This window comes from Lissotriton helveticus, chromosome 3_1, assembly GCF_964261635.1.
Source record: "Lissotriton helveticus chromosome 3_1, aLisHel1.1, whole genome shotgun sequence".
Classification (NCBI taxonomy): domain Eukaryota; kingdom Metazoa; phylum Chordata; class Amphibia; order Caudata; family Salamandridae; genus Lissotriton; species Lissotriton helveticus.
This window is the reverse complement of record NC_136061.1, coordinates 656,131,710-656,157,061: the sequence shown is the minus strand read 5'-3', so window position 1 is coordinate 656,157,061 and position 25,352 is coordinate 656,131,710. Positions and strand designations below refer to the sequence as shown.

At 44.8% G+C, this 25,352-nt stretch overlaps 1 protein-coding gene across 2 annotated transcripts in view; it reads right to left on the bottom strand.

Moving 5' to 3' along the window:
• Positions 1-25,352, bottom strand: part of DCDC2B (doublecortin domain containing 2B) — a 131,715-nt gene that overhangs the window by 81,697 nt on the left and 24,666 nt on the right. For both annotated transcript variants that reach the window (XM_078680688.1, XM_078680689.1), the window contains exons 6-12: positions 19,363-19,402; positions 18,831-18,899; positions 16,801-16,990; positions 15,021-15,124; positions 13,712-13,771; positions 13,304-13,363; positions 12,861-12,923 (exon numbers count right to left, since the gene is read on the bottom strand). In XM_078680688.1, the coding sequence (XP_078536814.1) occupies positions 12,861-12,923; positions 13,304-13,363; positions 13,712-13,771; positions 15,021-15,124; positions 16,801-16,990; positions 18,831-18,899; positions 19,363-19,402 (586 nt within the window). The remainder of the gene's footprint in view (positions 1-12,860; positions 12,924-13,303; positions 13,364-13,711; positions 13,772-15,020; positions 15,125-16,800; positions 16,991-18,830; positions 18,900-19,362; positions 19,403-25,352) is intronic.

Sequence of the window (25,352 nt, the reverse complement as noted above, 5' to 3'; positions counted from 1 at the left end):
CCAGTGCATGATGGGAACAGGGCAAACCAAACTACCAAGCCAATTCTTATACTGGGAAGGAAACAAGCTACCGGGGACCGGTTTCTGGCATTTCAGCCTCGTCGGCCCGGATTGCTTGAATCCTGATGGTGCAATGAGCAAGGGACTCACATCTGAGTATACCCTTCCACGCTTATGGTGGACAAAATGATTCAGAAAAGGGGGTGGTGATGAACAGAGTGCCTGAATTAAGCAGACCACTCTTACCCAGTCCAAAGATCAGGGCTTGATCCATCACCGTTTTTTAGCTCACTGCACCATCCCAGCTCAGAACTTGGCTATATGCAAATTAGTCTGTTCCTGTCCCAGTGCATGATGGGAACAGGGCAAACCAAACTACCAAGCCAATTCTTATACTGGGAAGGAAACAAGCTACCGGGGACCGGTTTCTGGCATTTCAGCCTCGTCGGCCCGGCTTGCTTGAATCCTGATGGTGCAATGAGCAAGGGACTCACATCTGAGTATACCCTTCCACGCTTATGGTGGACAAAATGATTCAGAAAAGGGGGTGGTGATGAACAGAGTGCCTGAAATAAGCAGACCACTCTTACCCAGTCCAAAGATCAGGGCTTGATCCATCACCGTTTTTTAGCTCACTGCACCATCCCAGCTCAGAACTTGGCTATATGCAAATTAGTCTGTTCCTGTCCCAGTGCATGATGGGAACAGGGCAAACCAAACTACCAAGCCAATTCTTATACTGGGAAGGAAACAAGCTACCGGGGACCGGTTTCTGGCATTTCAGCCTCGTCGGCCCGGCTTGCTTGAATCCTGATGGTGCAATGAGCAAGGGACTCACATCTGAGTATACCCTTCCACGCTTATGGTGGACAAAATGATTCAGAAAAGGGGGTGGTGATGAACAGAGTGCCTGAATTAAGCAGACCACTCTTACCCAGTCCAAAGATCAGGGCTTGATCCATCACCGTTTTTTAGCTCACTGCACCATCCCAGCTCAGAACTTGGCTATATGCAAATTAGTCTGTTCCTGTCCCAGTGCATGATGGGAACAGGGCAAACCAAACTACCAAGCCAATTCTTATACTGGGAAGGAAACAAGCTACCGGGGACCGGTTTCTGGCATTTCAGCCTCGTCGGCCCGGCTTGCTTGAATCTTGATGGTGCAATGACCAAGGGACTCACATCTGAGTATACCCTTCCACGCTTATGGTGGACAAAATGATTCAGAAAAGGGGGTGGTGATGAACAGAGTGCCTGAATTAAGCAGACCACTCTTACCCAGTCCAAAGATCAGGGCTTGATCCATCACCGTTTTTTAGCTCACTGCACCATCCCAGCTCAGAACTTGGCTATATGCAAATTAGTCTGTTCCTGTCCCAGTGCATGATGGGAACAGGGCAAACCAAACTACCAAGCCAATTCTTATACTGGGAAGGAAACAAGCTACCGGGGACCGGTTTCTGGCATTTCAGCCTCGTCGGCCCGGCTTGCTTGAATCCTGATGGTGCAATGAGCAAGGGACTCACATCTGAGTATACCCTTCCACGCTTATGGTGGACAAAATGATTCAGAAAAGGGGGTGGTGATGAACAGAGTGCCTGAATTAAGCAGACCACTCTTACCCAGTCCAAAGATCAGGGCTTGATCCATCACCGTTTTTTAGCTCACTGCACCATCCCAGCTCAGAACTTGGCTATATGCAAATTAGTCTGTTCCTGTCCCAGTGCATGATGGGAACAGGGCAAACCAAACTACCAAGCCAATTCTTATACTGGGAAGGAAACAAGCTACCGGGGACCGGTTTCTGGCATTTCAGCCTCGTCGGCCCGGCTTGCTTGAATCCTGATGGTGCAATGAGCAAGGGACTCACATCTGAGTATACCCTTCCACGCTTATGGTGGACAAAATGATTCAGAAAAGGGGGTGGTGATGAACAGAGTGCCTGAATTAAGCAGACCACTCTTACCCAGTCCAAAGATCAGGGCTTGATCCATCACCGTTTTTTAGCTCACTGCACCATCCCAGCTCAGAACTTGGCTATATGCAAATTAGTCTGTTCCTGTCCCAGTGCATGATGGGAACAGGGCAAACCAAACTACCAAGCCAATTCTTATACTGGGAAGGAAACAAGCTACCGGGGACCGGTTTCTGGCATTTCAGCCTCGTCGGCCCGGCTTGCTTGAATCCTGATGGTGCAATGAGCAAGGGACTCACATCTGAGTATACCCTTCCACGCTTATGGTGGACAAAATGATTCAGAAAAGGGGGTGGTGATGAACAGAGTGCCTGAATTAAGCAGACCACTCTTACCCAGTCCAAAGATCAGGGCTTGATCCATCACCGTTTTTTAGCTCACTGCACCATCCCAGCTCAGAACTTGGCTATATGCAAATTAGTCTGTTCCTGTCCCAGTGCATGATGGGAACAGGGCAAACCAAACTACCAAGCCAATTCTTATACTGGGAAGGAAACAAGCTACCGGGGACCAACAGAACATGTGCATTAAATCCCCTCCAACAGTAGGAACCGCAAGTTTTTTTTCGGGACTGTCAGAAATATTATGTGTGAATATTCTAGTGTGAGATAAGTGTGGTGTAGTATGTTGTATATGCTGGAATCTAAAATTCTTAGATACCCTGTGGTGGTAACTTATCACATGTACCCACTCACTGTCTGTCAGGTCCTGCCCATGTCTGTGGCCCATTTCTCACATTGACCTACCAACGAATTCTTAGTATTAATATATAATTATGTTAAGGCCCTTCCATCATTCTGCAGAGTTAGCAGTGTTGTCAAGTCTTTGTGTAATTACAGGACAGCCCTTTCTGTCCCCCATTACTTTTTAAAGAGGTCTAGGAATGCACATATACTAGGAAATGTCCTACTGGAGCATCCATTTCCAACCACAACGTTTGAAATGTGTGCAACTGATCTTCATTTACCATGTCTCCTAATGTGGTTACCCCCACACCAACTCTTAAATCTTTATCCACCTGTTCCCACAATCTTGCAAATCTAGGAAGGACCCATAGTGGAAGGTCTGAGGCATAGACAATTCTTCGTTTGTGAAGCATCTTGCTCTATCAGTTGTAGGCAACATCAACTAGCGTTGGGCCTCCTTATGCCTGTCTTGGGCAGTCAGCAATTGGGTCAGAACTGCTTTTTTCCCATGCCTTCGAGTAAAATACCATGTAAGCCATCTAGCTACCTATTGATGCTGGGCAGACACGCAATACAATTCTAGACCTGGGGCTTCCATCATGGGTAGTTGCAACTTACCTAGCAAAATCCTTGGTCTGCGTCTGCCCCATTTTAAGTTTATGACTACAGTGTTGATTTCCCCCAAAAGGCGCTGAAGCAGTCTTATCAGAACTCTGGATGAGTAATACTAAAAGCGGGGTAAGCCTATCAGTTTCGTAATGTTGCTGTTCCTGCTACATGAAAGTGGGAGCCGCTTCCAAAAGGCAGACAAACCCTTGACACTCAACAGCACCATGTTCTTTTTTTCTTTTCTTTCATTGCTGTACACATCAAACAAACATTTGGCACACAGAAAGTCACCTTGCATTGCACATCTCTCCATTGTATACACAGTAGTCGCGATTCTAGCCCATCAGTATACACACCATTGAGATCATGTCAGTGAATCCACACTAAGCACATCATCCCTCCGCCCCCACTGATAAATGATCATTGGAATTTATCTCTTCCTGTAGTCTGTGTAGAGTCGTAGACCCATCTTGGTCATCATCCAGCTCTAGTCCATAATGTCTAGACCAGGGATGCCAAATCTTGAAAAGCTTTTTGGGGCATCCCCTCATTTTGTATGTTACTCGTTCCACCCCATGTACATATCCATTCCCGCTCTCCAGTCCGTCAAAGTAGGGAGTTCTGGTGCACCCCATCTCTTAGCTATATCTCTCTTAGCTACTGCCAAACCTAAGTTACATAAGACCAGACTCCTCCTGGGCAGGTCTATATCCGATGGTATGCTGAGCAACACATACTTAGTATCTTTCGGAAGCTGGTACCCAAGTATTTCGCTTAACTCTCCCATTATCTTGACCCAATATCTTTGTATATGCACGCAGTCCCACCAGTCTCTGTCTTACATCGTAAGCAATTCAGGGAGTCGGCTTGCCCCATTTTATAGAAACAGGCTCTTGTTATGTAAGCTCGATGAAGGATTTTAAATTGAATTAGCCTTAATCTCAGTTTGATGGCTTTCTCTCTCAGGTACATTAGCGCCGCCTCCCAATCTATATCCTCCAAGTTACCTAAGGAGGTCTTCCACGTCTTCCTCAAAGCTACCAGATTATCTGGGATGTTATTAATCAGTGTCTTATAGGTCCAGGATATTGCCTTGAACAGCACCCTATTCTTGTTTCCCCTTATACGGTCAACTTCAGTCTGGTATACCATTATTCTGAAATATCTGAGGATGACCCAGTCTTAGGTTAGGCGTAGACTGAGTGGGTTATATTGTCTCAACAGCTCCCCTTGGCAAAGTGGGTACAAGCATGACTTCCCAGGATTGAAGTAAAGTCTCAAAATTTTCTCAGATGTTTTGAAGAACTTTAGCTTGTCTCTAGGTCCCTGCCAATACTACTAAAGAATCACAGGGCATCATTGGAATTAAATGACACCTCGCCCCTTTCTTCGAGATTATGTCTACCAAAAGCTCTGCTGGGCCATGATTTCATGATGACTCTTCCTGTCCTTACTCTAGCGGTTGTGTTTCTATACACAAATAGATCCATCTCAGTATCCCCCTTGGAACCCCATTTCCTCCAAGACCACAAGGAGGAATTCCCAAGAGGAAGGCATTAAACGCCTTCTCCATATCCAGAGAAGCCACCGGCAAAGGCCACTCGGCAAATGAGCTGCCATGTATGACTTGTGAGAGCCGCCCCCTAATGCTCACTGCTGCACTTCTCATTGAGACAAAACCAGACTGGTCTGGGTGGACGAGGTTGGCAATAACGGGGCAATCCTGTTTGCTGATAATATCCCTATTATTTTTCAATCTTAGTTTAACATGGAACCTGGACAATAAGAGCCATCACTAGGGGGTCCAAGTGTGGCTAAGTAATGTTGCCACAATGGCCTCGCTTAACATTTGGGGCAGTTCCCCTGATCATATGCCTCCATGTACATTTGGTGTAGTTTAAGGATCAGCATTGCACTGTATGTTGTGTAAAACTCCTTAGGGAGACATTCACTCCAAGGTATTTTTCCTAGTGCCAGATGTTCTAAGGCTTGATTAGATTCTACCACAATGATGGGGGCATCTAATTCCTTTGTTTCCATAGGGGTCAGTCTGGATAGTCTCACCACTCACATTTTCCGGTATTATTCCTCTCAGGGCATGTGAGGCTCGCATATAGTTTCTTATAGTATGCCGACACTGCCTTACTTAATTCTGTTTGGTATATATGTTCCACTCATGTCCTTGGAGTCAAAATCGGAGATTTAGCCCTCCCGCTGGATACTTAACTATGTCATTAAGTGTCCTTATCTGTCACTTTCTGTAGGAAACTGGCTCTATATATACTACACCAAAATGAGGTATAGCCTGTATAGAGTCCAGGTGACCCCAGAGGTAGGCAGAGGTTAAAGTTAGATAGAACCTTACTCTCTATTTGTGGTAGAGTGGTCGAGCAGTAAGGCAGTATCAGAGGACAGTGTTAAGCATTTAATGTACACACTCAGTCAGCAAATGAATTCAGACACTCAAGAACTGAACTCTAGGCCAATTGTTTTTTGTATAAAAAATATACAGTTGTTTTATTTTAAAACCAAGCAAGCCTGGCACAGGTAAGCATTACATACTTTACAGTAATAAGCTGCTGATTGTAGAACAATTTGAAAATGCAATAGGAATTGTACTTTGTTTGATTTCATAGGGGATGCAGTAGGTTGCAATGCTTAGCAAATGCAGTACATTGAAATGAATTGGGTTGTTGAGTAAATTACAGGTAAGTTACTTTTTAAGTTACTTTTCTAACTCAGTGCTGGATACCTAGATTCAGCACTGGGACATTTCCTGCAAACAGGTCAGTAAATACGTTTTGGTTATTCGATTTTTAAAGAATATTTTTAGATTTCAAAACTCCACACTTAGAAACTTTTTGGAAGAAAATTGTCAATGTTATCCTATGGAGGAAAAACAGGTTACCGGTTCAGCTGTAAGTTATCGACTGTGGGAGTTAAGGTTCTGGGGTTAGACTCAGGGGTTGCCCAGGGTCAGTGATGCACTCTTGTTACACCCTCAGCGGCACTAGGGCGGCCGGATGCAGAGTGTTGAGGCCCAATGTTATCCAATGGGGGATAGGGGACCTCCTGTTGGTGGCTGCTGCCAAGCAGGCCACTGGGTTGTGGGAGCAAAGCTCCTAGGGTTTAGGTCAGGGCAAATGGGGAAACAAAGTAGCACAAAAGTTGTGTTTTTCAGTTAAGAAATGCAGTGCTTTAATCATAGCTGTGTTTGTCAGTTAAGACATGCTTTGAAGTGATTATCACATGCTTTTATGAATTGAATGTTATTCAAACATAGTTGTGCCTTTCAGTTAAGAGGTCTAGTTTTTTTTATATATGTAGGTGATGATAGTCAAAGGTCATGGGGTGGAATGTAGTGAAATAGGCACTCTTGTGGTTTGGCACCCTATGATGACCTTAGACTACCATCATTTATTTGACTTTAGTGTGATATTTTACCCTAGCCTGGATATATGAGAAGGTCCTGCACATGCCTGCTTCTCATCTCTCTTGTAATCTTGTTGTCTTTCAGTGGGAGCTGTCACGGAGTAGAACAGTCTTCCCAAGAATAGAAGGTGTGGGATGTACATTTGAAAGCATGAGAGGGAGAGAGAGGTCTGGAATGTGGTTTTTGGTTTCGAAGTGTAGTGTTGTGAGCAGTGATGCACACATGTGCTCAGTGTTGTACATTGAGAGATAAAGTATGTGATTCTATAGGACATTGAGAGATAAAGTATGTGATGCTATTAGCAGTTGTGCAGAAATGTGTATTGTGTTGTACAGTTATGAGAATTATGAGTTCTCACTATTGGCTTTTACATGGCCTCATGTCATATTGTTTTCTGACTTTGCCTTGCTGCACTTTTTGTGTGTGCATAACAGTGCTTGCAAGTTGTTTGGGTTATGAGAATTATGCTTACTATTGGCTTTGACATGGCCTCATGTCATCCTTTTTACTGACTCAATTTTCTGAACTGATGCCATTTTCTGTGCTCGCACGTAGCTGCAAAGTGGGGAGGGCATGTTTCTGCTCCTCATTTGTTTTTGGCTCTTGAGTGACCAGAGTGAACTGGATATTATCTGTGGAATGTACAACTCTGCCTCGGAGTCAAAATACGGGAGCTTGGCCTACCTCCGTCTTGGCCTTGACGCAGACTGGTACAGCCAGCTTGGTCTTTTCTAATGAGAAGGGGGCGAGGTTTTCCAGAAGCTTCACCTCACATTTAGAAATGATATTCAAGCAGGGAACCTTAGAGGGCCAGATGGAAGTTCACCATAGAATAGACGTATTGCTGTGGAGGTGACGGAACTTGAGTCCTTCCTGGGCTGTTGACAGGCTTCCCCAGCTTGAGTTGGCAAGGATGATGCAGTTTGGTAAAAGCACTCCTGACAGTATAAATTGATCAAAAACATTGACTCACGCCTTGTTTTTCTAGCTCTCTTCCATTCCTTGTACAAATTCCTGCGGGACTCTCCCAACTAACTCTGTCAAGAGTTTACACCCAGGGAGGTGCTCACAAGTAGATGCTGTGAGTTTGTAAAACATGCACGAGGAGCTCCCTTTTTAGTTGCAATGACTAGGGCAGCATGATGTCATCCAGTGTCACAGGAGTGTAAACGCAACTCCATGAGCCAGAGGAAGAATGCGCTCAAAGACTTTCCACAATCATGGACACGTTTCGCCCTGCTTGGTGAATGTCTGAGTAAAAAGGTTATTGTGCATTCACAGTAAGGAAGCTTAAACAAGGCCACGGGGGAGGTTAAACGTTCCTGATATTGTGTGCTTGCGAAAGGTGCCATCCCTTATCCCTATCACAAACATATAGCACTGCGAGGCATAGATAGTGTTTGCCGCCGAAGGTGTGGGGGCTTTAAAAATAATGGAAAGAATTCTGACCTTTAAAGAAAATGTAATTTTTGGTCTAACGTACAGTGAGTGCTTTGTTGAGGCCGCATTTGAGTTAGCACTATACAAATATTCTCAATAAAATGAGTAGAAATGAACCGTGACATATATTTTAAAGTAACCCCAGCCATTTTATGCTCTGAGAATAGCCATACAAAAACCCAAGAGATATTTCCAAAACAGATACTAGACTGTGCACAGGTTATCAAAAATACTTTAAAAAGGTACGCAAGGACCCCGCAAAAAGCATTTGTTGATGACTGTTTAGCGATTTCATATCGCCAAATACCTATAAATAAAGACTGCGACAGCTTAACACTCCCCTCCTCCGCCCTACTCCAGATATCCCATGGACTTTTTAAAACCAACCGGTGAGTGCACTTTATTTTCATTTTTATTCGGTTTAAGTTATCTTTTCATTCATGTTTGCCTCAGTTCGGAAGTCTCTGCTGGAAGAAATGAATGTGGCTTTGCTAACTCTTTTCTGTACAGTTATTTTACTTTAAAGGGTTTTGCTCATACTTAGCTGCGGTTTTGTGGCGATTGATGCCCCTTCGATGACACTAATGCATGCGGTGATCGTTTATGTTTTAGCTCTGTTTAGCAGTATATTGTGGCCATCTCTTGCATTCATTATGCGGCTTTTGGTGGGATGCCGAATTTAGTCTCAGCCTGTGAGCTCTCGCCTATTTAAGTCCCTGACATATTTTCTTAGTACATTAAGCACCAGAATAAACATTTTAGGTCATGCGTATTTCAGAAGAAGCAAGTTTTGTATAGCACATGCTCATCTGGCTTGGCCATAAAGAGCCTCTCAAGTTCAGACAGCACCCATTCTCTTGTAAAGAGTGCTCTCATTGAGTCCTCTTTTGATTTTACTTGTTTTGATTTTGCATTCGGGGACATTTAGTTTTAATTCCCCATTATTGATTGTATACCAACGATCACAGCAAAGGATAGAAACGGGACTGTGTACGTTATGCATGCCTGCTATGAAACAACTTGAGAAGTATCTGCAAACTGCCCCCACCCAAAGAAAAAATACTCCTGGGGTTTGCTTTGTAAACGTGTGACATTTATTGCATACATCAATGTGTTTTTGTTCCTAGGAAGTGCCTCTAATCAGGTTAAAGGTCCCAGGCAGTCACTCTGATCATATCTATATGAATGAATGAGACAAGAATGCTATTTACATTGTGTAAATCGGACGAAGACCCAAGTCTGCTTTCTGCCTCCCTAAAGTCACTGTATAGTTCTGACCCGGGCTTCAGCACTTTCCCTGCACAATGTCGACTTCCATCTCGGCTTGTAATTGCTTGGAGGACTACCAGGGCAGGAGCCCATGGGTGGCTGGTACTAGCCCTGCTGCAGTTGTCTGCGTATATAAACTCCTGGTCAGCCGCCAGCGTGCCCCCGGTTGGGCAGGGCAGCAGTGGCTGGGAACAGCAGACTGTGAATTGCTTCACATCCCTGTCCAAAGACGAATTGATCGGGGTATCGAAGAGGTCTCTTCTGTGATTGAGTTTTAACAACAGTCAACCAGTCATTTAACTGAATCTATGCCCTGGAAATATGAAATAAAAGGCTGGTTCCCTTCTTTGTTAAAAATAAATAAATAAAAGTAATGCACATTCAGATGGAATTCACACCTACAGCTGAGGCAGTTTTACATCCCACCCTCCCCAGAGAGTGCTGTATGACTACAAGCATTTTCTTCCTGTCCAACCTTTTCCCTGGAGCTGAGAAATGCCTGTTGTAGATGAGGATGGGCAACCAGTGGCTACCGCTGCTCTTCAAACAGACCGGCCTCTGCCCCTGGCTGCCGATTTCTGCAAAGTGAACCAGGGTGCTTCGTGCCAGGAAGCGGCTGGAGCGTCTGATCGATGGAGTCAACACAGGGCCCGCGTATGAAAATGTTCCATGCCAAAGTTTAATGTTCTTTTACTTAACCAATTACAAGTTAACACAACTTTTAGATTCATAGAAAACTACAGTTTCCCAAGCTAAAGGCAAACTTCACACTGGCATTTGGTGTTTGAATGAAAGCTATTTCCCAACGCAAAGGTTACTAATTTTGTCCGCACTGGGACGGCGAGGGGACGAGTCATTGTTCTCAATCAATCAATCAATCAAGGCATTTGTATAGCGCAATACTCACCCGGAGGGTCTCAAGGCGCTTGGGGAGGGGGGGTCCGCTACTGCTCGAACAGCCAGGTCTTGAGCTGCTTTCTGAAGGCGAGGTGGTCTTGGGTCAGGCGGAGGTGGGTCGGGAGGGAGTTCCAAGTCTTGGCGGCCAGGTAGGAGAAGGACCTTCCTCCTGTGGTGGCTCTTCGGATGCGGGGGACGGCGGCGAGGGCTTGGCTGGTCGATCGAAGCTGGCGTGTGGGAGTGTAGAAGTTGAGGCGGTTGTTGAGGTATCTTGGGCCTTGGTTGTGTAGGGCTTTGTGTGCGTGGGTGAGGAGCCGGAAGGTGATTCTCTTGTTGACCGGGAGCCAGTGCAGGTCTCTCAGGTGTCCGGAGATGTGGCTGTGTCGGGGGATGTCGAGGATGAGTCTTGCTGAGGCGTTCTGGATCCGCTGGAGTCTCTTCTGGAGTTTGGCAGTGGTTCCGGCATAGAGGGAGTTGCCGTAGTCCAGTCGTCTGGTGACGAGGGCCTGAGTGACCGTCTTCCTGGTCTTGGTGGGGATCCACCGGAAGATCTTCCGTAGCATGCGCAGGATGTTGAAGCACGACGAGGAGACGGCGTTGACTTGTCTGGTCATGGAGAGGGAGGAGTCCAGGATGAAGCCCAGGTTACGTGCGCGGTCTGTTGGTTTGGGTGCGCTGCCCAGGGCGGGGGGCCACCAGGAGTCGTTCCAGGCAGAGGGTGCGGAGCCCAGGATGAGGACTTCCGTCTTGTCTGAGTTCAGTTTCAGGCGGCTGTTCATCATCCACTCGGCTACGTTTGTCATCCCTTCGTGTAGATTGGCTCTGGCGGTGGCGGGGTCGTTGGTGAGGGAGAGGATCAGCTGGGTGTCGTCGGCGTAAGAGATGATGTTGAGGTTGTGCTTGCGTGTGATGGCTGCGAGGGGGCTCATGTAGACGTTGAAGAGGGTGGGGCTGAGTGATGATCCTTGTGGTACGCCGCAGATGACTTCGGTGGCCTCAGATCTAAACGGAAGGAGGCGGACTCTCTGTGTCCTTCCGGCAAGGAAGGAGATGATCCAATCTAGTGCCTTCTCTTGGATTCCGACGTTGCTGAGGCGCTGCACTAGGGTGCGGTGGCAGACAGTGTCGAATGCCGCGGAGAGGTCCAGGAGGATGAGGGCCGCAGTTTCCCCGTTGTCGAGCAGGGCTCGGATGTCATCGGTGGCTGCGATGAGGGCGATCTCGGTGCTGTGGTTGGCCCGGAAGCCAGACTGCGAGAGGTCGAGGGATCCGTTCGTCTCGAGGAAGGCGGCCAGAAGTTCTGCATATGTCGCTGCAAAATGTGCCTTGAACCCACTTAGCTACCTCGCCACAATATCCATGGGTCTGCATTGGCTGCCTCCGAAGATCAAAGGATACATTTATTTATTAGCCGGTGTTGACAGAAGGCGGCGAAAATGTGTGTTAGCAATGACGCCACAAAACATGACTCAGCCATTTTGAACATTTTCAATAGATGACCCAAATTGTTAGCGATTTGTGTGTAGTGTAAGGTCGAAGCACATTTAGAGATAAGAGGAGCTGTGGGGGCAGGCACAGGAGTGCAGCTGGAATGTAGCTGGCACACTGCGCACCGCTGCTCGCTCCCGAGACCCCTAGGCCCTGGGAGAGAATGTTTAGAGGGTAGGCTGGGCATGCACCCGTCTTTGGCCATTTGAATGCTTTCCTTATTGAAAGCCACACTCAAAGGCCAATGGAATGTGTTGGAGGAGGCCGACCCACACGGAGAAGTCGCTTGGATGTCTGAAGTGATTTCAAGAGGCCCTTTCCGAGGGCAACGCATCCGCGCTGCGCTCGGCAAGACCTAAAACGGGCACTTTCTGGACTAACAGCTACCTTTCAACTAAATTTGGTGTAATTGTGTCCAGTGGTTCGGCTGTAGTCATGTTTGAAATTCCTATTAAGATTAACATTTGATCCTCCCTTTTTTCTCACCCCCTCTTGATGGATCACCCTGAAACTTTCCATGAACAACAAGAATCACCAGGCCCTTTTTTTGGAAACTTTTTTTCGGCAAACAGTGCCAAAGATATAAGCAAGTCAAAAAATGCTTTTCCTATGAAAACTAGGTCCTTACTATAACTACCTACTATTAATATACTTATATATAATATATATATAATGCCTTTACCATGCATGTACTCCCTGTGACAGAGACCCCATTTATTGGATTACTCCTTTGCTCATAACTACCACACTGTTATTTGTACTCTCACTTAACTTGCATCCATATCAAATTTACCGCTTGTTAACTGACCTAACTTTTTGGAACCCTTATTGCTTACTCTTTTATTGTCAGCACTTATTATTCAATCACTCATTCCTGGGTTTCTATTACCCATACCTTGCTTGAAAGTCATACCCTTCATACACTTACTGTCACTTAGACTCTTCTTACTCTCATATTACTCAGAACTGTCTTTACAACATGCTTACTGCACCACTCTTTTTATGCACTCTTCAGTGTTCACACTACAGTATTTTCTCCATAAAACTCGTTATTTCGCTGTACCTGATTAAGATGAGCCACTTTCTTCCTTGGTGTAGCTTCTTCCTCGAGAATCTCTATTACTCGCTGAGAATAGCAAGACAGCTTTTGTGAGTGAGGGCAACCAATAGTTACTAAATCTCCAAATAGACTACCCTTACTAACTGTGTTAATAATCACCACTTCACTCTCAGTCTTTAACTTGCAAATTTTCTTACAACCTCGTTACTAGCAGATTATATTATTGATACCCCAGTTATTCGGACATTCACTTTGTTCACATACACTTGACCCCTCTCGCTCACCTGTGCTATTCACTCACCATTCTCTCAGACCTGTAATTATCATTCCTTATTTGCATCCTCATCTTTAGTCCATTTACTAACATGAATCATTGTCTAGGCATTCAGTACTCTCACTTTTTTACTTGCATGCCCTGTTGCTCACACCATATCGTCCATGATTACCTGTTTGGGAGCTGCAGCCTTCTTCCTCGGTGTTGCTTCCTCCTCAATTTCTACAGCTCTCTGAGAGGAGAAAAGAAAGCTTCACTTACCCACAGGAAGAATCGCCCCCACGGATTCTGGGTTTCCTACTGGGAGAGGAAGACTTTGGGACCCCATGAGATAGTAACTCAAACCCTGTCTTTACCCCTATTATTCAAAGCTCATTGTTACTTCTACTCCCCTTTGACAGCATCAGGTGACACTGCACTGTGGTCCTGCTCGTCATTGGTCAGAGCTGGTCAGTGTAAAGAGCACAAGCGCTTCATCTCAGAGAGGGAACCTTCACCCCAGGGCATCTCTGTTACCTCCACATGTTGAAAGTCACAACCTTTCCCATTACCCTCACCCGTTACTCGCCCGCCATTGTACCTGCTTAGGAGCTTCAGCCTTCCTCCTTGTCGTTTCTTCCTTGATGGTCTCTGCAACTTGCTTTGAAAACAAAAGAGAGCTTCATTCAGCCAGGTCAAACTTTATCCCTAGACCTTCTGAGGTACTCATGGTGGGTGTCTGTGTGACCTCCAGAGATTGGATGCTGAGGGGCTTATTTACACGCTCATTACGCCGCCGGTGAGTCACTTTTGTTTGGGCCTGCCCATATTTACAAGGCCACTTAAAGCCACCATGCGTGGCTTTTTATGGCCTTGTAAATACAGCCCCCTTTCACACATTAGTCTGCATGAAAGGGGCATTCCATGGGTGTTGCTGTAGGTGTTCCCACACATCATCCATATAATCTGACACATTCCGAGATTTACAAGGTTTCGTAAACCTGGGAATGCGTCAGATTCCTTTGCCTCCCCAGGAGAGGCTTAAGGGTGGTGCAGCATTCTGTAGTACACATAGAAAGAGGAAAACATCTCTCATGATTGGTTTTGAGCAGGAAGGGACACCTTCCTGCACATAAACAATCACCCCCACAACACAGACATGCTTGCACAATGGTGCCAGTGTTGGCGCGTGGCAGCCCATTGTGCTCCAGGGCAGGGGAGAAAGACAGGAATGCGCCGTACTTCATAGATATAGCCCATTCCTGCCCTTTTCATTTGACGCAGGACAGCACAGCAAGATTCCCTGCGGCACTGCCCTGCGCCAGAACCTTGTAAATGAGGCCCAAAATGTTGAAGTCTAAGGGAGGAGTGTGGGTTTTCTGTGACCCATTTATCAATGGGACATCATGGCTCACTATTTAGAAGTGCTGGGTGGAAACGTTGAAGGCCTGTGTGACAGTGGGGGTCGGAAGGACTGTATGACTCAGGCATAAGAGGGCGGTGTAACCCTAATATCAGAGACTCAAGGGTGAAAAGCGAGTGAGACGCTGGTATCTGAAGTCGTAGAGTGGGCGTTGTGTATGGCTATCATCTGGGGAGGGAGAGGCAGTGTGGACCAGTGAGGGAGGCTGGTAACTGGGGATGCAGGTGGGTATAACTCCGAAAGCTGATGATTCAGGGATGTCATTGAGGAGTACTTTGAAGCCTGTATTTGAGCATGCACGGTGACCATGGGGCAGCATGTGCCCGTTTGGCTACAGGGACTAGATATCAGAGCACTGGCGGTATCTAACTTAAGAGTGGGCAGGTTGGATGGCGGTGAGACACTCAAGTCACAGGTAACGGATGCTGAGGAACTAGAGAAGTCTGACCCCTTTAAGACTTGTAGTGGTGAGTGAATGAAGCGGTACCTGATCCAGTGGAAGCTCCACCCGCGTGTTTTCATCTTCCATAACCACTGGTGCACCTGAAATTTCTTGGCGTGACTGTTTCACTTTAAAAACTCTTGTGGCCTCTATGGAAAGGGAGCAGTGTAAGTCAGAAGCATGAAGCCAACAGCATACATCATCTGAGATAGCACAATCCAGATTTACTAAAGCTTTGCATGAGTGTTCATGCAACGTTGCACAACAGTAAGCGACGTCAACAATAGCATTGATCAACTTCTGCTCACATATGAATTTTAACACTAAAAGCTAATGTGAGCATATCGCCAATGCGCAACGTATTACAAAATCCCCAATAATATGTGCAACAATGACTTGAGTGGGTGGCAAAGTGGGGGGACCCGTCTTTGAGTAGAATGCTATCTCCAAATAAAGAACTTGGTACTGTAGGTTGTGCGTTGAGCACTAATCTCATGTCAGACGCCGCTTACATATTTAGCATACGTATTCAGCATTATTAACATTTACGTGATTGATTAAATTATTGACAAGTGGCTTGCATAAATATGATACTGCACAATTGTTTGCAGCTTTCATTTTTCAACACTGCAGATTTTCATGTGCCGTTGCATTACATGATTCTTTTCAAATCTATCTGTAGAACTGCCAATCTACACATTTAGATCTTCTGTCTTGAACTTTGTTATCGACCGCATAGCATTAGAGTTTGCAAAAGCAGACAGAAGGGCCCAGATGTATTGAGAAGTCACGCAACTCAGGCCAGCAAGTAAAGTTGTTGTGCTGCGTAAAAGGTAGAGAGCAGAACAGCGCCATATCTACTAAAATATGGGCGCTAGCCTGCTCTCTTGCTGAAGTGGTGCTCTTTAGGCAGCCATGGACCAATGCACACACCCTTGCACCATAGTACAAGAGTATCTTAGTTGTCTGAAGCATAGGTTTTAAACTAGAAGTGGTCCCTTCCAATATTAAACCTATGCGTTAAGGCTTTTTCCACTTATTATGTATGCTGTACAATGCAGAACACATGCTAAGTGAGAAAAACTAGGAGAAATTATAATATTTCTCCTAGTTGCTCCTGCCTCGAGGAGCCATAGTATTTTGGCACACATCCCTGTCTGCGGTTCTTTGTAGATAGACATTTGCATCAAAACCCATGGGTGGTTGCATGGGAACGTCCATGTAACCACCTGTTGAACACCCCCTTAATACAAAGTAATGCACAGCAGCACATTGAACAACTCTGCATTACTTTGGGTCACTCTCCTATGTAAATCATGATTTGAGTTGTATAGTAAATCCACTCTGAAAACTGTCAGGTTTGCGTTACAAACGTAATGCAAATCTAACGCAACCCATTTATAAAACTAGGCAAACATTTTCAAAGGATGGGACAGAGATTTGGCAGGAGATGCTTAACATAAACTCCAAGCAATGTCCCAGAATCTAATGCATTGGGTACTCTGGTACGGTGTTCATTCAAGCTCTGACCGGTGCACTCAAGAGACCATGAAGGATCCTAGCGGGATCGTATCATGAATATTCATGTTGTGCTCTCCACAAAAATACCATGGTTTCTGCCTCTGTACAATTGATCTATGAATGAATGAATGAACCAACATTTATAAAGCGCATAGCTATTCAATGCTACCTTTATGGCTTGCCTCCTTCTATGGTCCCTGTTTGAAGGCCCCTAACTTGGTTATCAATGTCCTACTTGTATCTATACTCGTCTACATCTGCACTGGCTGTCTGCTTCATTTGTCCCCTGTGTGCTTGCCTGTACCTTGGTTGTCTTCCAGTGTTGGGGTGGGGTTGGTCTTGGCATTTGGACGCACGCGCACAGGTTTGGCATAGAAGATGGATTCTTCCTCCGAGCTCTTGATCTTAGTTGGATATTTTCGGGCTGCTGGTGGTGACACCAGGATCTTGTCGGCCTCCGCGTCTCCTGTGGATTGCACCCTGCGAGGGTCCAGCTACAGTGACCACACAGAAAAGGCATTCTCAAACCCTGTATGGCTTTTTTTCTTTGTAACAATAAATTACCCGTGCTGAGCAAACATCAAGGGCTGTTTAGGATATACTGGTTGTCACATCATGATTTTGCCTGAATATTTCACTGTATAAGAATATTAAGCAATGTAATAAAACAAAACGTATAACAAAACTTATTTATTTTGCTTAATATATACCCAGCCAGCAAAATACATAATTAATAAGAGCCACATGGAAGAAACCATTGAACTATGGCCGGTAATCATGCTGAAGATTCATCGAACGTCACAACTTTCCTTGGGATATCATCTGTGACTCTGCTGCTCTGCGCTACACTGCATCACCATCTATTAGCAAACACCGCTATTGGTCATTTTTGGTACGCACATCGAATTGATCATTCTCTTGTCTACTTTCCTCTTGAACCCTTTTCCTAAAACCAAGCAGTTCATCTGTGATCTTTTTGAATTCTGTCTTAAACCCTGATGACGCGACATAGGGATTTATACATTGTGAAACATGTGGACTAGAGTTGTTTTAGAGAACAGCCATTACAATACCTTCTCTCAGATTCTATGCTTTGGAGTCATCAATAATTGCCAAACCACACAGACTTCATACTTACAACTTCAGAACCTGCCTTCTTTATTATAAATAAATAATGGCTTTACAGTTGCAAACACTGTTAGCTGCAAAATGTGACACATTTGAACAGTTAGGTTAGGATGTCACTTCTTACTTGGAGAAACATATATTCTTTTCATTCATGACATATTAGGATGTGCTTGCTCAGTCCACACAGGATTCACAATCACATATTTCATGTTGGTGTAAGGATTGCGAAATAGAATTATATATTTCTCTGGCCTGACTTAACCAGGGCACAGGAAAGGGAACTGCAGTGTTCGCATCTTTCTTTTGTCTGTTTTGCTATGCAGTGCATTCAATACATGTTTCTTGCATGGTGTATTTTTTTTCCTCACATTCAGATCTTTCTTGGATGCAGAGGTGGGTCTGTCATTAGAATAGTCGCTTGTTCTGATGGCTCTCTTTTTTTTCTGGATGATGTTGGCCTCTAATGGGCCACACGGATGTCTTCCCTGCTCTTAGTGCTGTCTAACATTTATATCTCCCCACTGACACTCCTTTACCAGAGGTAGGGCATCCAGCGAATGAGACGTAACAGAGGTAAACATTTGAGAGTATAGTGTCTAATTTGACGCCTTTGCAGTTCCTTAGACCTGCAGGTTCTTGGTCTGAAGCTGGGGGGTGCTGGGCTTACCACATTGTGTCATCTCACTGTAGGCAAGGGGACTACAGTTGAATGACGTAAAGGCAGAGTCCACACCAGAGCTTGATTCGGTCTGCTTTAGCTTCCCATCACTCTAACCCCCTTATTGACGTCTAGTGGGTAAGTCAGTTCCCTACTATCACAGGTGTGTTATTTGGGCACTCTGATGAACAGAACTTGAGAGCCTTCTCTAGCTTTACCTTGACATAAATTATATGCTTTAGGTGACCTCAGTTCTGCGAGGTGGAGTGCATTATACTTTTTTAGCAGATGCCAGGCCCTCCCTATTGCCTTGTGATCAGGAGGCTGTCATCCTGAAATTCTCTATGTTTGATTTTTAAATGAAACATGCTTATTGTTTTCCTTCCACTCCAAGCTGGTTGATTTCCTCCAAAGTTACAATGACGCTTCATCAGTACAATAAAAGAGAAACGAAAAGTAAGAAGAACATATACCTCTGAACAGGGCATTTGAAACTGAAAACCATCCATGAATTACAGAGTCCTAGAAACCATCCTCCGGCCGCTTACCTGTTCTGGAGGACTGATGAGGGCGGAATCACTCACCCCATCCTGAGACACGCTGTAGTTTTTGGTGAACTGAAGAGAAATGTCAGATAAGTTCGGTGAGTAAAGGTGGCGGACAAAAATCATATAGTCTATAATTTTACCACAACTAACATTGTTTTTAAAGTATGGAAATCATTAAGAATCTCGCATGAGAGTAATTCCAACACTACGAGCCGTTGCACCACTTCGCTCTCATCTCATGTGTATCCTGGGGATCCACCAATCCCTCCCAATTCATACTCCAACATCATCTAGGAGTTACTCTTTCCTCAAGTTCTTTCCCGTCTCATAACAGCTACCGTCTTTGCTTACCATAGTCTTTGAAACTTTTTATGGCCTGTTCCATCCAATCCCATCCTTCCCTCTATACCCGCCAACCATAATACCCTCTCATTCCACCCCATCAATCCCACTGTAACCCTAAACCTATTTTCATCCCTATTTTTGAGGACATTCTGCCTGTTCTATGATTGGGTTGTATACTATCACCTACCCCATCTTTCAGGATCCTGCGCCTGTTCTCCGGATGGTTCCTGCCAAAACCAAAGCACATATGTTAGTAAACTTGCATTCTGGGGTCACCGTTGGTGTCAAAAAGCCTTAGAATTCTCTGTAATACCATGAACTGCTAGTCAGCCATGTCATAGCCAACACCGTCAGTATCATAAGGAGTGACTGAAAATAACAATTCCACTGGCCTTTGAAAATTGGATGCTGATGCTGGGAGCTCCGCAGGTTGAGGTAGATATTAGAGCCACAACAATTGGTCCTGTTATAGGTCCAGCAATGTTCTGCAGTCACTTTGCCATGAATTACCTTAGCCTCTATCCAAGGTTATGGATAAATTACCAGTGGCCCACTCTTTGGAGTTGTAAGCCTTTATACATGAACTACTTGTATAAACCCAAAAGTATACACTCCTTCAAACCTGTAATGAACCCAAACCCTAGACAATTTGCTAAATCCTCTGTTGAAAAACGTACTGGTTTATTTTATACCTTTTTGCTATTTTCTTTTTTTCATTTCAGACAGTCCTACAAATATTATATATGTTATTGAGGACGTTTTAGACTTTGTGGTTAAAGAAGAGAAGATGTGTTGCCACTCTTGTGTACTTATCCCTGTTTAAGAGGCAAAATAAATTGTTTGATGAGAATCTTAATCTGTCTTTTGGTAATTAGAACACTTGGGGAATGTGTTGTACGTTGTTTTGCTGGTGATAATTGCTAACTATATAGCAGAACTGTAACATTTTTAGATCTGGTGTTAGCCTAAACCTTTTGATTTTACTAAATTATATGTATAATATACTTACCTTTGGGGATGCCAAGGAGGCACTATCTCCCTGCAGTGAGAGGGATATACGTGCCATACCCAGCACGTGCCACAGTCTAAATAGCCACCCCTGGTGTATGGGTGTCCGGTGTGTGCCCGAGGGAGATAGTATGATTTGCAGTGCCGCACCTAGAGCTATTTCCATTTGGCTGCGTTTGCACGATATAAGGGGAAACGTGACACATTCGGCAGGCCTAGGACATCTATGCTTTTGAGGACGAAGAAAACACTTTTTTAAGATTGAGGAGGGCCCAATATCTACACTACAAATAAAGTTTTGCAAAAACCATGAACAAATAAGGCACTGACAAAGCCAAAAGACTGTCGGCTAATGCCAGACCTATCCAAGTACCTCAATTAATGTACTGGTACTTTACATACTGTACTTTACTGGTCCATGTTGCTATCTTCAGAAACATTGCTTCTTGAATCTATTTTTGTCTTAGGCCAATGAACTTCCATGGCATGGCTAGCCTCTACTTTTTCATTCTGCTTGGATGGGACCGGCTGCAGTTTCTTTCAGTCTTGTTGAGGTCTCTCATTTTTAATATGTTTACGTTTATTAATATATATTAAGCACTTTCAATTAATTAGATGATAAAACATTGGCTACTCCTACTAGCACCATCTTAAGGACAGTGGTTCTGTCAACAGTGTTGTGCTTGTGTGCATGTCCTCTATGGGAGCTTCAACAGGTGTTTCCTCTTGGTCCTCACTAAGCACTAACAGGCATTTTTACAGGATTGTGTGGAAATAATGAAACCATTTATTTATTTTTTATTTTTTTATTTATAAAGTTTTATATAGTGCGAACTTGATCCCAAAGGATATCAGAGCGCTTCACAAATTGAGGGAATGAGGTAACATCAGTACGAACAAATAGGGAATATACATAGAAAATTCCAAAATAGTGCACAGGAAAGGACCAATATAGTCATTGGGAGCATAAAGGCAAGGGGAGCAAATACAATAGAAAAATACAGGGGTGACATCCACTCTTGGAGTGTGTCCGATGTTCTAAGAACTGACCATCGCTCTTCTTATGAAAGTAGGAATTTGTGCATGAGCAATCTTTTTGCTTCCAGTTTGAAAGCAACCTTGGAGGAGATTCTCCGGATTTCCGGTGGAAGAGAGTTCCATATTTTTGGGGCAGAGCCCAAGAACGCTCGTTGACCAGTTCTCTTTTTGCGGAAGATCTGGGGTTTCAGGAGGGAGGAATTAGCACTCCTAGACGGTCTCCCCCCTCCGGATAGTTTTCACTTTTGTGCCAGGTAATTAGGGGTTTTGAAGTGGAAGGCTTTGTGCGATAAGCATGCACTCTTTAGTTGAATTCTAGCTTCGTAGGGCAGCCAGTTTAGAGATTTTAGGACCGGGGAGATGTGGGCATTTCGCTTTGTACCCGTAATCAGTCTGGCCGCAGCGTTCAATGAAGCCTTTAGCGGAGCCAAAGTGTATTTGGGGAGGCCGCATAACGTAGCACTGCCATAGTCAAGCCTTGGTAGTACCAGCGCTTGGACCACCTGCTTGAAGTCGGCTTGAGGTAGGAAAGGTTTGAGGTTCCTGAGAGTTCTCAGAAGGTGGTTAGCTCCCTTGCTTACGTTGCTGATGTGGGTCTTCATATTCAGTTGTTTGTCCAATGTGATTCCTAGTGATTTGGCTGAGTCAATGATGAGGAGGGGAGCAGTTGAAGGCTGTAAGTTGGTTCAGCCAGAGGTCAATGTTATGAGTGTGTTTCGGGTGAGAGATGAGGAGGAATTCTGTTTTGGTGGCGTTTAGCTGGAGGTAGTTCTCAGTTAGCCAAATTTGAGTAGTCAATAGGGTGGAATTGAGAGAAGTGATGTTGTCAGGGGAGGAGTTTTTCCAGGTAGAATTGGGTGTCGTCCGCATACATATGGAATCGAATGTCCAAGGATTTTAGTACATCAGCTAATGGTTCAAGAAACAAATTGAAGAGAATGGGAGATAAGGAGGATCCTTGTGGAACCCCCAGGGTGACTGGGGATGGGTGGGAGAGAGAGTGGTTTGCCTTAACTCTTTGGGATCTGTGCTGGAGGAAGGACGAAAACCATTGCAGCACCTGCCCAGAGAGGCCCATATTTTGATGCAGAATTTCTAGGAGGTTGTCGTGATTGACAGTGTCAAAGGCAGAGGAGAGGTCGAGTAGGATAAGGAGAAAAGATTCATTTTTGTCAAGCATTATTAGGATGTCATCCATAATTGAGATTTGACACATTTTTCCAAGAGTTTGGCCAGAGTGCGGACGCTGGAGATGGGGCGGAAGTTGTTATGATCTGTACTGTCTGCTGTAGGTTTTTTTAGAATAGGTGTTACCTGGGCCTCTTTTATACAGTCTGGGATCGTTCCCTGTGAAAGAGAGGCATTGACTATCTTTGTCCAGATGGGGGAGATAGAATCTTTAATTGCTTTGAAGATGGTGGGAGGTAAAGGGTCATTGAAGTGCTTAGATGGGTTGATATTCCGAAGGACCTTATTGATTTCTTTTTCGTTCAGGATGGTGAAGGTGTCCCAGGAAGCGTTGTGTTTGATACCTCTGCTAAGAGGAGCAGCCTTATCTGGTTTGGCCAGGAAGGGTGCAGGTCCTTTGGATGTTAAAAGAGACCTCTTGGTTTCTAGATCAATGGTAATAAGTCTGTAAGTGCCAGTACTTCAGCTAAATCTCTTTGGAGAGAGAGGTCCCGTTTACAGCGGGTTGCTAGGTCAGCTGTGTTGATGTCTCTAGGGTCTCTTCTCCAGATCTTTGGTTTAGGAATTTGAGGTTTAATCTGAGATACCTCCAAGTTGATATGGAAGCAAATGATGCGATGGTCAGACCAATCACAAGGTATGATGGAGTTCAAAGTTATAGACTGTCCTTTGGAAATGATGAGGTCTAGAATTTCTCCCTTATTATGGGTAGGTTGGTCGCAATGTTGAACCAAATCGTGATCCTTCAGGAAGGAGTTGAAGCATGCTACAGCTTGGACGTTAGGATTTGACCAATGAAGGTTAAAGTCTCCCAAGTAGATTTGTGGCTGCATTGAATCCACATTGTTAGCTATGATTTCCATTAATTGTTCAATGAATGGTAGGTTGTCGCCCGGGGGGTGATAGAATGTATGCAGTTTGCAGACCAGTTGCTTGTTACTAGAAATGTTGAGGCAAAGGTATTCGCAGATTGATGGGGAAGAGGATTCTCTATTGAACTAATACATTATTGAAGAAATATATTGATGAGGTAACACTGACAATGACGTAACATTGAAAATAATTATATATTAATAAAAGCGACAGCGTTTAAGCTAAGATTAAGGCAAATTGAATGGTAATAAAGAGGTTTATGGTGAGAAGTAGCCTGATGGACATTGCCATGCATGTTCGTCATTGTGGGACTCTTTGTCAAGGGTTAGTCAACATAGTTACCCTAAAGTTAAAACAAAAATTCAGCATTTTGAAATCTTCATTTTGTTTTAGCTGATAATATATTTCTTAGCTATGTTAATCTTTATATCCACAGAAATCCTTTTTACGTTTAAGATTAAATGTGTTTTAAGCTACCTGAGGAAGATAATTGTAGTGTTTTGTTCTACAAATAGATTACTCAGCAGGAAGTAACTATATATCACTTACCCTTACACTGCCAAAGGAGTGCTTCCATTGCAGTGCATGAATGGGAAAACATCCATTTGGTGCAGTGACGGAACGGTGACGCTCTGCCTGCAAATGGCTGTTACTCCAGTTTCAAATAGCAATCTCTCTTTTGCCCAAGGCTGAAAATGCAGAGCTGTTTGTACCTGGAAGTGATGTTTGGTGCATACTGCATGCTTGGCTGGCTGTAGACTGCTAGGTGATACACTTGCATTAAGGCACTTTTGCAATGCATTCCACTACTTTGGTCTTCCATCTTATGTCCTAATTAGCCCACTCTCCATTTAGCTAAGTGTTTTCACCCCTAGTTGCTTGTGCGTGTATTCACATACTGTCCAGCCGCCCCGTTATCAGGACCTGTGGACAGATGTATGCTTCCTCGTGCCAAGCTCAGAGTGGGCATAGGGAGACAATGCCCAAGCCCTCTCAAGTATTTGGCCATAAGTACATATACACCGAGGTCGGGGGGCAGATAGCTCTGCAGCTAGAATGGTAATGACGGGCTTGTTTGACGTTCTCAAACTGATGAAAGGGGAGCAGCGAGGTGGGCTGGCCATGTCTGGGGCGCATGAGGTGGGGAGGATTAATTTGGCCAATAGGGGCAGACAGCCGGAGTAAGGGCGGCTGGGCCACGATGAGCTATTCTGTGGCTGCATGAGGAGTCACAGCATTGATGAGATAGTACTCCTTGCAGAACCATGTGGTGTACGCATAAAAATGCAGATACATCCCCCAATAAGGCACTCCATGTAGGGTCAAACAAATTGATTCCAAAGTTCTTCAGCGGTTTAAAGAATTTATTTTTCCATGAATAGTTCCTTTAGAAATCTCGTTGATATTCAAATCATATCGACGATAAATGCTTAATACAGGCTCCAAATGCTTAATACAGGCTCCAATGCATTTCGGGCGGAACGCCCTTTATCAAGGAGAGTTCATAAGGTGAGCGAGAGGGCTTGCCGCTCCTTTCCGAGGATCTGGAGGTGCTCCTCCAGATCCTCGGAAAGGAGCGGCAAGCCCTCTCGCTCACCTTATGAACTCTCCTTGATAAAGGGCGTTTGACGGTAACGCTACCCTCGAGAGCACCCACTCCTACTTACCTGCATCCTAACATTTGTTCAAACTTGGCAGTGCACCACCCACAGACTTTCTTGTCAATAGTACTCCTTGCAACAGCAATTTGGGCGTGTGAGGAGAGGGTGGATCCTGTTCATTCAGCGCCAGGGTTCCAGTTCTTGTTAGTGTACCAATTGCACCATGGCCCGTTAGTGCGAAGACCCTACTGTGCCACAATCATTTGTCTTTTTTTTTCCTACTTAACCATGGAGGAACAATCTCCTCCTAGGGTGGATTAAATTCCTGGAAGCAGCCTGGCAAGAGCTGAGTTCTATGCTTTCAGCATAGCCAGAGGTTACTTGTGCTTTCTGCGATCCTGGCCCTGCCTGACCAAGCTATCCTCTCTTGCCAGCTTGACTCTAGCTGAAATCTAGACATGTCAGCTTG